At 41.5% G+C, this 15,631-nt stretch overlaps 1 protein-coding gene across 1 annotated transcript in view; it reads left to right on the forward strand.

Annotated features, from left to right (window-relative positions):
- MCUR1 (mitochondrial calcium uniporter regulator 1) overlaps positions 1-13,521 on the forward strand; it is a 63,804-nt gene extending 50,283 nt beyond the window's left edge. Inside the window, exons 7-11 of the mRNA XM_034660195.1 lie at positions 1,429-1,470; positions 2,170-2,241; positions 6,265-6,318; positions 8,922-9,036; positions 9,880-13,521. Coding sequence (XP_034516086.1) covers positions 1,429-1,470; positions 2,170-2,241; positions 6,265-6,318; positions 8,922-9,036; positions 9,880-9,935 — 339 coding nt within the window. The 3' untranslated portion in view covers positions 9,936-13,521. The remainder of the gene's footprint in view (positions 1-1,428; positions 1,471-2,169; positions 2,242-6,264; positions 6,319-8,921; positions 9,037-9,879) is intronic.
- Positions 13,522-15,631: the final 2,110 nt, after the last annotated feature.

The raw sequence follows: 15,631 nt of genomic DNA on the forward strand, positions 1-15,631 counted from the left end.
GTTTGGAGATGAACAGGTTCACTTGAACAGTTCAGTAAATGTGTTTTCTCCTCCTTACGATTTTCTTAATAACATATGCTTTTCTCTGGCTAACTTTATTCTGAGAAGGTGGTGTGTAATACATAATAATATTCAAAGAACGTGTCATGTTACCAGTAAGGCTTCTGGTCAGTGGTGAGCTAATAGTAGTTGAGTTTTGGGGGAGTCAGAAGTTATATATGGAGATTTTTAACCGGGGAGGGGGGAATCAGTGCCTCTAACCCCCAGCGTTGTTCAAGGATCAGCTGCATATGAGAGTTGTTGCCAGTTTTTGGTTATCACAGACAAGTGCTGCTGTAAAATATCCCTTGATTTCTTTTTTTGTTTTTAATTCAATTTAGTTACCATGTAGTGTGTTAGTTTCAGAGGTAGAATTTGGTGATTCATCACTTAAATTTAACACCCAGTGCTCATTATATCAAGTGCCCTCCTTAATGCCCAGTACCCAGTTACCCCACCTCCCTCACCCCTCCAACCCTCAGTTTGTTCCCTGGGATTAAGAGTCTCTTGTGGTTTGCCTCCCTCTCTGTTATCTTATTGTATTTTTCCTTCCCATCCCCTACATTCATCTGTTTTGTTTCTTAAATTCCACATATGAGTGAAATCATACGGCATTTGTCTTTCTCTGATTAACTTATTTCATTTCGCATAATACCCTCTAGTTCCACCCACATCATTGCAGATGTATCCCTTGGTTTCTAAAGTGTGGCATATGGGTTCAGCATTGAAGTAATTGCTGTGTTTGCATTCTTCCTTTTGTTTTCAGTCCTGGCTAAAATCCCATAAAGGAAGTCCATTTATTACCAGTTGATCTTGGTCTTGTGAGAGGCCTTCTAGCAAAAGATTGCTTTTGCTAGAAAACAGTAAAGTTTGAAACTCTCGCATTTGCCCTTGAAATCGGTTATTTGAAGGGAGAATTCGTTAAAAGAAAAATTGAAGGAGGTATTAAAGACAGGGCCTCTGAAGGCAAACGTGTATGTTAAAAACAATTGTATTACTGGGTCGCCTGGGTGGCTCAGTCAGTAAGCCTCTGACTTGATCTTGGCCCAGGTCTTGATCTCAGGGTCATGAGTTCAAACCCTACATTGGCCTCCACGCTGGGAAGCCTACTTAAAAAAAAAATTAAATTGTGCTACTGATTTTATGTAACCTTCGAGATGAATTAAAACTGATCTCAAGATAGGCGTATGCATTATAATACCATCCTGGCATGACAGATAATCATGTCTGCTCCTAATACGTTTCAGCTTATGTTTCATTCTGAATGCAGTTGGAACTGTGCACAAAAACATGTTCTAATGTATGTTTATTACTATGTTTTATTAATTTTTTTTCTAACCTTTTAGCCATATCCTTGACTTGTTTTTGTTTTTTTTAATGTGTTTTTAGAAGATCAACGTGGAACTGCATCGGTTAAAACAACAAGTAATGGTGAGACCCTCACTCCTGCTTGCGTGCTTATTGGCAGTTACATAAACGTGGTAATAAATACGGTGTCAGAAGTTCTTTAGGTGTTCTTAAAAACTTAATCCTATGTTAAATATTTGTGTAATATGTCTCAAAAGTACACATTGGAAGATTTAGCTGAGAACAGAGTCAGTGAGTAAATTGGTGATGTCTAACCAAATTCATTAAGAAAATTGTGTTCTAGGATGAATGAAATCATCTTTAAATTTAAAAATGTTGACGTTGCCACATAGGGAGCCTTTCAGTTCTGTTAGAACAGACTGGCTTTAGAGAATGACATGTGATTTGAAAATGTTTACTGTGCCAGCTGTTCGATTTCTTTTTTTTTTTTTTTAATTTTCAATGGAAAGGACATGGACGTTAAGGAAGAAAAGGTTCTGACGAGTGTCAGAAGGCTTTATTTAAACCAGAATTTCATATTTTCCTTCTTTGAGTCCATCTCTGCTTTCCAGAGTTGTCCAGGGAACAGCTTCAGTCATAAATTCCATAAGGAGATTACATTGGGAATCTTGAGGTTAAAGCAGCAGTAACCCACTCTGGGCTGACTTAAGCATAAGGGGGGTTATTTCAGTAGATGACTGGGAAGTCCCAGCCTTCACATCCCAGGAGGGTTTCCATTTCTCACTTTGGATTTCTTTCTCTCTTTGTTTGCCCTCCTGCTAGGATGAAGTGGTCAAAGTCCGAACAGATACCAAGTTAGACTTCAATCTAGAAAAGAGCAGAGTGAAAGAATTGGTATGTTCCTTCATTAAAATCAGAGTGTGAATTCATCTCTTTGCAGGATGGAATGCTCGGTCTGGTCTGAGTATATAGACAGTTCACCGGTACTGTTAAACGTTTACCTGGGCATCGTTGTTAGACACAGTTTTCTCTTTAATTGTATTTTGTCTTAGAGCTTAAATTTAACACTTTGAAAAGTAAAATGAAAATCTTGGGAGGTGCCTAGTGTTTGACTCTTGATCTTGAGGTAATGAGTTCAAGCCTCACATTGTGTAGAGATTAGTTAAAAATAAAACTTTTTAAAAAATTTTTTTAAAAATTAAACTCTTGGTCAAATCAAGTTTGAATCTCATTTCAGAGAGAAGCTAAATTATGTGTTACTTAGACATTACCAAAGAAATCAAACCCAATCTTGCCCTATTTCATCTAGCCTAAACCTCCACAGGTCCAGATTTTTCAAAAATTAAGTGGATCACCTGTGTTGAATAATATTAAATTCTACACTGAAATTCAAGATTAAAAATATATTTCCATATAGTCTTTTTTAAATTTTAAATAGAGAAATCTTAATGACTTGATTGTATTGTTTTGAAATGCAAACTTGAAATGGTTCTTTAAGTTACGTTAAATTGAAATTTCTAATTAGGAAAAGTACTTCTGTACACTTGTTACCGAAAAGATCTGAGACGGGGCGCCTGGGTGGCTCAGTTGGGTTAAGTACCTGCCTTTGGCTCAGGTCACGATCCTGGGGTCCTGGGATCAAGCCCCACGTCAGGAAGCCTGCTTCTCCCTCTCTCTCTGCCACTTACCCCTGCTCGTGCGCAAACTCTCTCTCAAAGTAAATAAATAAAAATCTTAAAAAAAAAAAAAAAAAAGAATCTCAGAAATGTAGGTTGTAAGTAAGTAAGCTGAAGGGTACTTGCACCTGTACGGTTAACTTGTGAGATCGTGTACAGGACCCAAGAAAGCCGTGCAGATGCAGTTCTGCTGACCATGCTTTTCCACAAATAATGCATAGAAGTACTGCTTTTCCCCCTCGGAGTTTGCACAGCAACACTTTTTTTTTCAATTGTTTATTTTGTTCAGTTATTATCAACATACACAGCATCACATCAGTTTCAGGCGTACAACATAATGACTGCAGAACCGCCACCACTGCAAGTCTAGTTACCATCTGTCCTCACGCATAGATACAAAATTTTTTTCTTGTGAAGAGAACTTTTAAGATCTATTCTCTTAGCAACTTTCAAATAGGAAGTATAGTATTATTCACTACAGTCTCCATGCCCTGCATTACAGCCCCAGACTTCACTTACTTCACAGCTCTAAGTTTGTACCTTTTGACTGATTTCACCCACCCCGCCGCTCCCACCTTTGGCAGCCACCATTCTGTTCTCTGTATCTGTGAGCTCAGGTTTTTGGGAGATTCTTTTTGGTTTTGGATTCCCTGTGTAAGAGAGATCATACAGCATTTGTCTTTCTCTTGTTTCATTTATTGTAGTCACTCAGGGTCCATCCATGTTATCACAAATGGCAGGATTTCCTTCTTTTTTATGGCTGAGTAATATTCCATTATATATGTACACATTTTCTTCATCCCCTCATCCATCAGTGGACATATGCATCTGTGTCTCAGTGACTGTAAATAATGCTTCAGTGAAAATGTTCTAATAAAAATAATGTTGAGTTGCCTCTAGTGACTTTTAACCCATCTATCTTCTTGTTCAGGCTTTATTTGAATTTGATAGCAACAGTTAGATACCTTCTTTATTCTTAGGATAATGAGAAATAGGCCATGTGAAGCACCTTTTACTGACACGGAACTGGATACACATGTAGAAACAGTAGCCACAGTTGTGCCTTGTCTTCTGATTTCTCATGATTTGCTTTTAACCAGAATGAGCTACATGATAAATGAAGCTAATACTGAAATTCAGACAAGTACTTAACTCTATTTTGGAACCGCCTCTGGATTTCAGGAGTTAAGCTGAGCTTTGTTGTACAAAATGATTATTCCCATGTCACTTGTCTGTCTTGTCTCAGAAAACACTTTTCAACCATAAAGATTAATTCACCTAGTATCGCTAAAATATTTAACAGTTGGTAGCATGTGATTAGTCTCTAGAAAAGGAGAAGCTCTTTTTTTTTAATTAGGATGAATAATATTTTAATGCTGTAGTAAAAATATTTAAATTAACATAAAATCTATGACAGATGAAATATCTAAACTTTAAGATATTACTGATTTTTCCTTTTGCCTCAGGTGTGAAGATGGCTCTTATAGCACTGTTATTTAGATTTTTAATTTCAAATTCCTCTAAAATATTCTTTTTCTAACCATCTTAACGGATTTTTTAAATTTAAATTCAGTTAATTAACATATAGTGTATTATTAGTTTCAGAGGTAGAGGTCAGTGATTCATCGGTCTTGTATATTACCCAGTGCTCATTACGTCACGTACCCTCCTTAATGTCCATCACCCAGTTACCCCATCCTCCCGTCCCCCTCCCCAAGGAGAAACTCTTTTAATTATCTTTGGCCTTATGGGTTGTGTGTAGCAAAAATCTGAATGCACATGACTTAGGAAGATGCCCATAGCTAAGGAGGATGTGGGATTGATCAACATGGGTGAAAGCCAGTGAAGGGATGGGATTTACTAACCTACCTGAGAAGTGGTTCTTGGTCATCCTAAACTTGGATGACTCTGAAGTACAGGACAGTCTGTATTCAGTGTGCATTGGTAAGGGGGAGTACGTGACCCTCCCTCTCCTGTTGAATAAAGTTCTGTTTCGGTTCCGTAACTGGTGGTACTTACGGCCAGTTTCAGAGCAGTATGGCCTGTAAGCCGCTTTGGGGGTGCAGGGAGATGAGTCACATAGATACTGTTTTAGAAATCACGGCATTGTCAAGATTTAGGCTTTTCTCTTGTGGCCGAGGCAATACTGCCTCGGCGAAGACAAGAGTCTAAGGGTGTGCAGAAAAATCCAGTCCACCCTGCCCTCTTGTGGCGATGCAATGCATAGCTCTTTCCTCATCTGAAACCCTGACATTTAAAGATAGAAATGAGCATTTTTTGGTCCTAGACTAGTCCTCGGTTTGGGTTTTTTTTTTTCTCCCAATTTTTTAAATAAGAATTTGTGAGCAGTACTGTTTTTATACTCTAGCCCCCTGGTAGTTCCAGGGGAACATTTTATACCTAGAAAGTTTCTAGATACTTAAGCATTAATTTTCTCCCCTATCACAGTGTTAATTTAGTGAAGAATTAAATGCTAAAGTTTTCATTTAAATTATAGATTTTCATCTGCTCAGTTAAATCCTAATGTCCTCTGCTAAGGAGACGTGTCTGATTTTGGTCTCAATGTCAATAAAATTGCACTAAATCTTTGCATAAATGTTAAGGCAAGATACCACTTTGACTAACACTGGATTGTGACACACCCAAGTGGGTGGTGGTTGTTCAAGTAAAACCAACATGTGATGGTTTGGTGCATTTCTGGTACCGGTGTATTTATATTGTATCTTTAGGCAATGTCTATGTCACATAAAAATATTCCTTGAAACTATTTTTTCCCCAACTTTATAACATTTCTAACTTTGTCTAAGCCTCAGGTTGTGACCGATTTTGTGATTGTGACGGGTTAGCTCCCAAACTAAATTGTTCCCCACTTTTGTCAACCCTCTCAAAGCCAAAAAGCACACAACTCAGCAGCCATGCAAATTGGTCCCCAGGGAGTGCAGTTACACTAGTGGGAGGGGCCAGATGGCATCACAGCAAACAGATGACAAGAGCAGAAGAGAGAGGTGAAGGGTGACAAGGGGAATCCAGATACTGGAGCACTGGGTGGCTAGAAATAAGAAACTTAAGAAAACACTTCTAAAGGAGAGGGGCAAGTAGGCTACTTGATTCTAGAGGTGATTTCTAGTGTCCTATATTCGTGCAAATACTGAGACCAGAATATTTAAGGTACCAGAGAAGGAGGAGAGGGAGAAAGGAATAATTCAGAATCTGACCTATGTTACATGTTTGTTTCTTTCAGTACTCGCTGAATGAAAGGAAGCTGCTAGAAATGAGGACAGAAATGGTGGCATTGGTAAGAAATGAGACTACCCTTTTTGGTTATTGTGTTCATCTTGGCTTCATCCCATGCGTGGTTACTGTTCCTTGTAATGATGTGTTACGGGACGGTACACTCAAGTTTTGTGTCCTAGGGTGTTTTTTGTTTTGTTTTTCGCTGTGGTAAAGGACACACAAAATTACCATCTTAACCGTTCTTAAGCGGACCGTTGAGTGGCATTAAGTACCTTTACATCCTCATACAACTGTCACTGCCATGCATTCACAGAACTCTTTACATCTTGTCGAACTGAAACTGCGTCCCACACTAATTCCCATTTCCCTCTCCCCAGCGCCGGCTGCCGCCCCCCGTTCTGCTCTCCGTCTCTATGAGTTTGACTACTCTCGGGACCCCGTAGAAGTGGAGTCATACAGTATCGTGTGACTGTCTTATTTCGCTCCACGTAATGTCCTTAAGGTTCATCCGTGTTGCAGCCTGTCAGAATTTCCCTCCTTTTTAAGGCTAAATAACATTCCATTTACAGCTAGACCACGTTTGGATTACCCTTGGGTTGCCTTCATCTTTTGGCCATTGCGAATAAGGTTGTGCCAGTATCTGTCGGACTCCCTGTGTTCAGTTCTCTGGGGTGTGTACCTGTAAGTGGAGTATCGTAGAATTTTTTTTGGCACTTAATAGAATATTTGTTTATCTTAATGAAAGTTTAAATCCCAGTGACTGAAGAATAATAAGGAATGGAGGTTTTTTAAAATTAATTTTGAACTTAAAGCATGCTTTATTTTTTTCCCATCTTCTGTTACTTGGGACCTCCGAAACTTGCAAGACCCTTCCATCAGACAATAGTAGAATATTCCTCTGGAATACTTTTCTACTCATCCAGTCCTTTATTTCCTTATTCCTTACCAGAAGTTTTAGCCATAAGGAACTACAAGTGATCCTTGAACAATAGGGGGTTAGGGACCCTCCCATACAGTCAAAAATCTGCATCCAACTTTCAACCCCCCAGAAACTTAACTGCTAATAGCTGCCTGTTGACTGGAAGCCTTCCTGGTAACATAAACAATCAATTAACACATATTTTGTATGTTAGGTGTATTGTACACTAAAACAAAGTAAGCTAGAGAAAAAATGTTACTAAAATCATAAGAAAGAGAAAATAGATTTTTAGTACTGTACCACGTATAAGTGGACCCATGCACTTCAAACCCACGTTGTTGAAGGGTTAGTTGTACTTACTTGTTCTAGGATGTTTAGTGAATTATTTAATGCATTAATGAAATCTTACAACCCCTTTATAACATGAGCCAAACTCACCACCCTTAGGGGTTGCTTAGTATGTAGTTTAACTGTATTATATTTGGAAAAAAACACAATTAGGCCTTCAGTATAACCAAGCCTTGTGCTAATAAAATACTTGGTGTTTGTGGGACACCTGGGGGGCTCAGTTGTTAAGCGTCTGCCTTCGGCTCAGGTCACGATCCCAGAGTCCTGGGATCGAGCCCCACATCAGGCTCCTCCGCTGGGAGCCTGCTTCTTCCTCTCCCACTCCCCCTGCCTGTGTTTCCTCTCTCGCTGGCTGTCTCTCTCTCTCTCTCTGTGTCAAATAAATAAAATAAATAAAATCTTGAAATAAAAAAATAAAATACTTGGTGTTCGAACTGTGAAAGAAGAAAACTTTAAAATGTGAATAGGAATTGTGTCAAGGAAAATACTGTTGCTTTTAGATTATCTAAGATTGCATTCACTTTTTGTTTTTATTTTTTATTTTTTTAAAAGATTTTATTTATTTATTTGACAGAGATAGAGACAGCCAGCGAGAGAGGGAACACAAGCAGGGGGAGTGGGAGAGGAAGAAGCAGGCTCATAGCAGAGGAGCCTGATGTGGGACTCGATCCCATAATGCCGGGATCACGCCCTGAGCCGAAGGCACTTAACCGCTGTGCCACCCAGGCGCCCCTGTTTTTATTTTTTTTAAAGATTTTATTTATTTATTTTTCAGAGAGAGAGCACAAGCAGGGGGAGCGGCAGGCAGAGAGAGGGAGAAGCAGGCTCCCTGCTGAGCAAGGAGCCGGATGTGGGACTGGATCCCAGGACCCTGGGATCCTGACCTGAGCAGAAGGCAGGTGCTCAACTGACTGAGCCACCCAGGTGTCCCCGTGTTCACTTTTTAAAGCATTTTTTTGTATACCTCTCTGAGAGGAACTTAGAAAGATGAGGTACCTTTATTGTCTTTGAGAAAAGACTGCCTTTTAACTTTAACCTTAATTTGTAGAGCAATCTATCGTTTACAGAAGCTTTTTTTTTTTTTTTTTTTTTACATTATCACATTCGATTATCCTGTGTGAAGGCAGGGCCAGCAGTGTTTGTTTTGGGGTTTTGGTGGGGTTTTTTGCTTTTTTCAAATTAAAGTAAACAGGCCCAGAGATAGTAAAGGCCCTGAGCAACACAACATCATGTGAGGATAGGAGAGCTAACGCAGAAACCCACATCTCCTTAATTGTACCCCATCTTTCCCTGGGACTGCGCCCTGGCGGGGGGCTGTCCTGTAGGACAGCGGGAGCTGAGGGCATGGCAGGTATTTCCCAGATGGTTTGATGCTGCGAATCTCTTTGTTTTATAAGCATGCCCAGCAAGATCGGGCCGTCACCCAGACAGACAGGAAGATAGACACGGAGGTCGCCGGCCTCAAAACCATGCTGGAGTCGCACAAGCTCGATAACATTAAATATTTAGCAGGTGAGCTCTTTCGTGTCTAGGTAGTTCAAACAAGCAGAAAATAAATAAAATTTGGAAAATAAGTCAGAGGCAGATACTGCGTTTCATCGATTCTAACACATTTTTTTCACATTTTAACATCTCTGAAATTAGAAGGCTGGTTATCATTTCCAATAGATGGAATGTCATACAGTAATTGGTATTTTTTTTTTCCTTAGCAGTAAAATGATGTTCTTTACAACCGGTGGAATCTTAGTTTTGAAAGAAACTGACATTGAACAGTAGTTACTTGGAATTTTTTTTAGTGAAATTCCAGACAGTGTTTTAGGGATGGAATGAAAGGGTTTTGAGTTGTGTTCTCTCTTCTTCAATTGGTGACACTCCTCGTAAGGAATTATTGTGGTTTTGCAATTTTTGAGCCAAAAGAGGGAATGAAGATTCAAGTATAAAAATAACTTAACGATTATTATAGCTCACATTTAACATTTTGGATTAATCAGTATTTTCACATTATAATAGCAGTTAGAAGTGGAATTCTGTTGGTGAGGTTTTAAAGGGTGTGTCCCCCTATAGTATGCATACATACCCTTTGTGATCACAGAATTTCTGACTTTGTTTGAAAAGTTTTGTTGACTGTTGGATACATTTCTACTTTGGAGACGACGATTGCGAGGAGTGGAGTGTTTTTGTGGGCAGGTGTCTCGTGGAACGTGGCACAGCAGCAAGCGATCAGCGTTTCTTGCCTTTGTTTTTCTGTTCGGTGGAGAGGTGGTTAAGCGCCTGTATGTTTTCTTACTAAGAAGTTGTTCTTTAAGTAAGTGTTAACACAGCTAATACCATGCTCAATCTTTTTTTTTCTTACAGGATCTGTATTTACGTGCCTCACAGTAGCTCTGGGATTTTATCGCCTGTGGATATAATAAAGTGTCTGTTTAAAGAGATCCCTATTGTTTTGCCTTAAGAACACCGGATTGCCGTGCCTCTTCTCCCCCCCGCCCCCGCCCCCGCCATTTCCACATTTTAACCCTAGTTTTGACTTAACGTGTATTATTTATTTTATGCAGATTATGGACATAGAACCAAGAAAAGAAGTCGTAATGGTTCCTTTCATCTTTTCTGTGTAGTTGCCTTTGTACCGCTGAGTGGTGGTGGACAAAACACCTTGGAAGACCCCACTCAGGCAGACCAGTGAACTTGGTCTAACCCGTGGGACATACCCACATAAATATTTATATAACTCTCTGCAATTTTCAGTCTTCTGTCACATAGAGGATTGGGGGTCTCCATTTGAAAGGCTCAACGGCTTCCCTCAGGGCTGAGGAATCACCAAAACTAAACCAAGAGCACTAAACCCTCTGTCCCTCGGACCCAGTCCTTCCCCTCAGCCAGTGCCCCTGTTAGGGCGCTGCCTTTCAGCCCCGGTGGGTTGGTGTGCTACTGGTTCACCTGTACTGTCTCCCTCAAGCAATTTTTTTTCTCTTAATTTCCATTGTCTTAGTAAGTTATTGTCATGGTTATTTTTCGTGTGCCTTCCAGCCAGAAAAATCTTGTTGCCTAATGAAGTTTTGTAACTGTAACAGAGATTCTCTTTTTACCTGGGAGAGTGCTAGATTCCTCTCCCACCCTCCCGCNCCCCGCCCCCCCCACCTCCCCGGCTTGAGAACTGTAGCAATACTCCATTGGCACTGGCAGCATTGCCTGCCTAGAACACTTGCTAATTCTCAGCAGGGACATCTGCTTCAGCTTGTGGGACCAACTCTACTTGCTTCTGGTCTTCATGTGCTTTGTGTTACAAGAGAGGCACTCCGTTTTCCTTCGGCAGCAATATCTAGATACTTAGGTCGCTTCTTATAAAAGTCTTGAATGAATATGTCTTTGCGCATTCCAAGCTCAGATTGTAGGCTTTAAAATCAGAGACGTGTCATGCCAGGGTTATCTTCATCAAGATCGATTCCTTTGGTTGGTGAAGGCATTCTCATACCTACCTACCTTCTATTTTTTAAAACAAATAAATCCCTAGATGCAGCTGGGGTTCTTTTGAGAAGCACAGTCTCATATTATTTGAATGACTGGTGTGGGAGAGCATAAGCATTGTAAAAACGAGGACATGGAGAGCATGTTTTGTCTTCTTCCACATACGCGCATGTGCACGAAATCTGGTACAGTGGAGAAGCCACAAAGGCACTTGTTGATCGAATTGGCAGAATAAATCATCCATCGTCACCGTTCTAACTGCGCTGGCAAAAAACTACCTTTGTCCTTTGGTTGTCGTTTCTAAACTTCAGAAAATGTAAGTCGTTGTTTATTAAACGTATGTTTAGCACAAAGCTTCTGAACTCCAGGTGAGCCTGTAAGTCCAGTACTTTGGCATTAGTGGTATCAGCTTCAGAGTGAGTGATGATTTAATTGTTTTCAACTTGATCCAGAATTATCTCAACTGCTTCATAAAATACTATAGCCATATGTGCTTCCCCTTTCAGAGAAGGATCCCCAGAAAATACTGCACATTGAGCAGTCGCCTGAAGTATTACCAACTTAAGTAAATGACAGCCCATTAAGACCACATTTGCAACTACTTAGTATGGATAGAACCGTGGTTAGTAAGAGCTTGGAGAAAGGGCCTGGAGCACAGACACTCCTCCAAAATAAAAGAATCCCCAAGAGGAAAAAGCACTGTATGCAATTATGTTTCAAAGGAAACACTAACTTGTATAGGTTAAAAACAAGCGAAGTGACCTTACTTCCTGATAAAATATTTCTTAAATAACATTCAGTGGGGTGACACTCTTTGACCTGCCAAAAGTATTCCAAATGACGTTCCTGTCACTTTACAGTGGGCTGCAGCAGCCTCTTAATAGGGGCCTTGGATTTTGGTGGGTAGTTTTTTTGCAGTACAGAACAGACTGCCCCGTACCCACAACCTCGGAAACAATGAATTCACCCTTTGGTGGCTCAGATTGCATGCATATGGAGGTCAGGAAGGTTCAGGACTGTGTTCCCTTCGGTCAAGTGCATTCTGTCTGAAAAGCGTATGAGCCGGAAATAGAAGCATACCCTTCCCGCTGCTGGCTGGCCCAGACTTCTGTGAACAGCGGAAGCATCATGCTGGGACTGAACTATCGGTACAGAAGGATTCCGATCGCTTAGGAACTTAGGCCTTAGCCTGATTTCAGAAGGGGGAAGATGCGTGGCACAACTTCCAGACAACCCATGTGTAGCACCTGGGAAATTAACCAGAGCCAGATGCTGCAAACGTACCCCTCTGGGCACAGGTGCCTTTGCTACAAACGCCCAGAGCAGAACATCAAATGGACAGAATCCGGATTTCCTGTCCCTTCTTCGGGGGTGCCTCTGCATTCCTACACTCCTCTCCCCTGCCCTTTCCTGGTTTAAAGAGCCTAAACTCCAGTTCTCCCTCCTTTCCTGTTCCATTAATAAGCAAAACCTGTCTGTCTATACAGTTCTTTACAGGAAACAGGATTTTGCTTTCTGGCCTCTTATTCCTTCAGCTGCTTTTCTAGCTTAATATCTAACAAAGCTAAATCCGAGTGCATTCGTTTTTTCCCTTAAGTATGCCAAGTACCTCAGTTGAGAAGTCAAGTTCAAGAAGAAAGCCTTGACTCAAACCAGACATCTTGCTGGAATTTGTCTTGGAACACTAAAAATAAAAATCCTGAGCCACAGAGAACATGTCCCTGCCTGGGTTCTCCCCGGCTCAGCTCGCGCTTTTCCCTCTAGCTGCACTGAGTGACGTGAGCTTCCCTCCCATGTCCCAGCCTCCAGCCTCCTCCATCTCTTCTCCCTCTTCCTCCTCCTCCTCCTCCTCCTCCTCCTCCTCCTCGCATCCTTCGCTGCTGTCTGTTTGTTAATTAGCCCAGTCTGCAAGGGCGAGTGCTTCCCCCGTCCCCACCCTGCGATGCTCTCTTGATACTGTTGGCATCGTTTCTGAACAAATCTCATATAAATGGTACTGCAGGACTCCTGTCTAGAAAACTTGGGCTTTACCATATGTTTATCAGATTTGTGGCTTTTCTGACACTAAAGCAAAAACATGTTAAACAGAAACCATTTGTTCTTGATGCATTCTTTATGTTTGAGAATGTTTAGCCCTTCCCTGGAATTTTATTTTGAAAATATCTGTCTTTCTACAGATTTACACTCATGTTCTTCTAATTATAACCCAGATCAATTTATTTACCGTTTTATCACTTAAGCGAATAGTCAGTTACATTTTGTTATATAATAGAGTGGGTATACTGTTTTTATTATCAAAAATATTTAATTCTTTCTCTGTGACTACTACACTTTTCATTCGAATTAGTCAATGAATTGGCAAATTGAGAACTTTTGCCTGCACTGTATTTTAATGTTACTCCCTCCATTGTATATGATAACACTGGTGTATTATGAGGAAGCCTAATACCCTAAAAAGTTGGGTTTGTATAGACTGTAACTTTGAAAATGCTTATTACTTGATTTGCAAAATAAATTTTCTATTTAAAGGAATTACCATGCTCGTGTAAAATACTTTACTTGTTTGAAGGGAAATGTTTTGTTTTTTTAAGAGGGTTTTTTTATTCATCTATGTGCATTGGAATTCACAGAAAAATGTGACTCAATTTGATGGTTAGAACTGGGGGCTTACATCGAGGGGAAATGAGCTTTATTTAGAAGTGTTTAGAAGTGGCTGAGCTGACTCAGTTTGCGAGTGATCGAAATCCATATCAGGCTCGCTGGAGCAGAAAGGAATTTGCCCTTTCTGGCTTACAGGATCCAAGTTCCGGAAGGGCAAAACTCAGGTGCCCTCAGAACCCCCCTCTGCACCTCTTAGCTCCCCGTTGGGTGGGCAGAATTCTCTCGGACCGGCTTGCATTGTGGAGAACAAACAGCAGCACGAGCCCGACCGCTTACTGACGGAGGTTTGCTCACCTAGACGAAGCCCTGAAGAAAGGAACCGAAGCAAGCAGCGGCCGTGGCAGCCAGCCGAAGAGTGCAGGGGGAGATGCTGCGGTGCCTTGGTGCAGGCTTCTTCCCTGCGGACCCGCTGAGCAAGGGAGCAGGAGCTCTTCGTAAGTCACTCCGTGCAGGTGACCTTCGGTGTAACGACGTCGGTCTGCTCCACAGGAAAGCAAACCCCCTGGGAAAGTGGATGAATAAAATAGCCCAGAAATTAATGTTAGATACATTCATAGATTTCTCTCCAACCAGATATCTACCGAAGTTAGAGAGTCAAATAAACTAGACTGGAAGGTGAGCCGTAAAGTTCCTAAAAGGCCCCAAATGATTGGCAAACTCAGCCTCTGTGTTTACCGAGGGGGTGTGGGGTGCAGGGTGTGGGGCGTCCGTGCACAACCTCCCACCTGGTCCTGCTGTCACATCCGAGGGTGCAGCGAACTGAGCACCTTTGCCTGGGGCCTTTGGTGTCTTTCAGAATAAGAACATAGCTTCAGAGAATGACATTTTCTAGGAACAGCTCTTTGTCTGGAACCAAAACCTCTGGCTTTCCATAGCAGCGCTTTGACCATGCATCGCACGGCCGGTCGCGTCTCAATCCCTTAATTTTGCAGCTTCCCGGACAGTAGGATGCTGGGGAGGGGTCTCAACCGCTGTCCACCACACGGGGCTGGGTATCTGCATCCTGGACGTAAACAGGCAGCACTCAGCTTTGGGTCGCCTTTTACATGCTGCAAACAGGCCTGTAATTTGTTCTAGGCCAGCACTCTCAGGAATAAGGAGTTGAAGTGCACGGGCATTTTACAAGGTCCTAATTCTTTTAGTCTCGGTTTAAACGAATCTCCACCCCCGCCCCCACTAATCAGTTCATGATTCTGAAGCTTCAGGTCAACTTAATATTAAAGCCCAGGGAGCTGTGCTCATGAGTGCTCCTCGACGTGTCATTGCTGCGCTTACTGTCTTGCACAGGGGTTTGCCTTCTTCCTCTGCCAGCGCCCACTCCGTCCACTCATCCCAGGCGAGAAGAAACAGCTGCTGGGTGCATGAAAGTTGCTGTCTTTGCCTACTATGGAAGCATTTTGTACTATTTCTCTTGATTTTATAGAAGTTTATAGTGTGCACGAGCCTCACATCTTACTGAGAGACGCTTTAACAGGTGGTGTCTCTGCTGACTGTGAAAAAGGGTGATGAGATGTTATGGAGAAAGGATGGAAGCGTGGGGGATCAAGATATTTAGTGAACCCATGAGAATATTTATTTAAAAAATTTTTTTTGCATCGTAACAGTTGAGTGCTTTGAACTGTAACACAAAACGAACAGTGGTTTATACCAAATGACTTATTACTTGAGTCTAGAAATACAGGTGATCCTCAGGGTTGGTTTGGCAGCTCAACGTTGCCTGCAAGGACCCGGCTCTTTTCATCTTCTCATTCTTAGCTTCCTCCGTGTGTTAGCTTTCAGCTTCAGCCTTGGTGTTACCTGATCACAAAATGGCTGCCACAGCTCCAGGCATCACATCCTCACTTGGCAGCACGTAAAGCAAAAAGAGAGCAAGGTACACGAGGGCTCTTCTCATAGATCTCTCTCCTTTTAGTCAAAGACAAAGATCTATCCCGTTCCCACAGAAAAGCCCTGATGTCTCCTAGGCCAGGAGGAGGTCACA

This window comes from Ailuropoda melanoleuca, chromosome 5 (assembly GCF_002007445.2).
Source record: "Ailuropoda melanoleuca isolate Jingjing chromosome 5, ASM200744v2, whole genome shotgun sequence".
Lineage (NCBI taxonomy): Eukaryota > Metazoa > Chordata > Mammalia > Carnivora > Ursidae > Ailuropoda > Ailuropoda melanoleuca.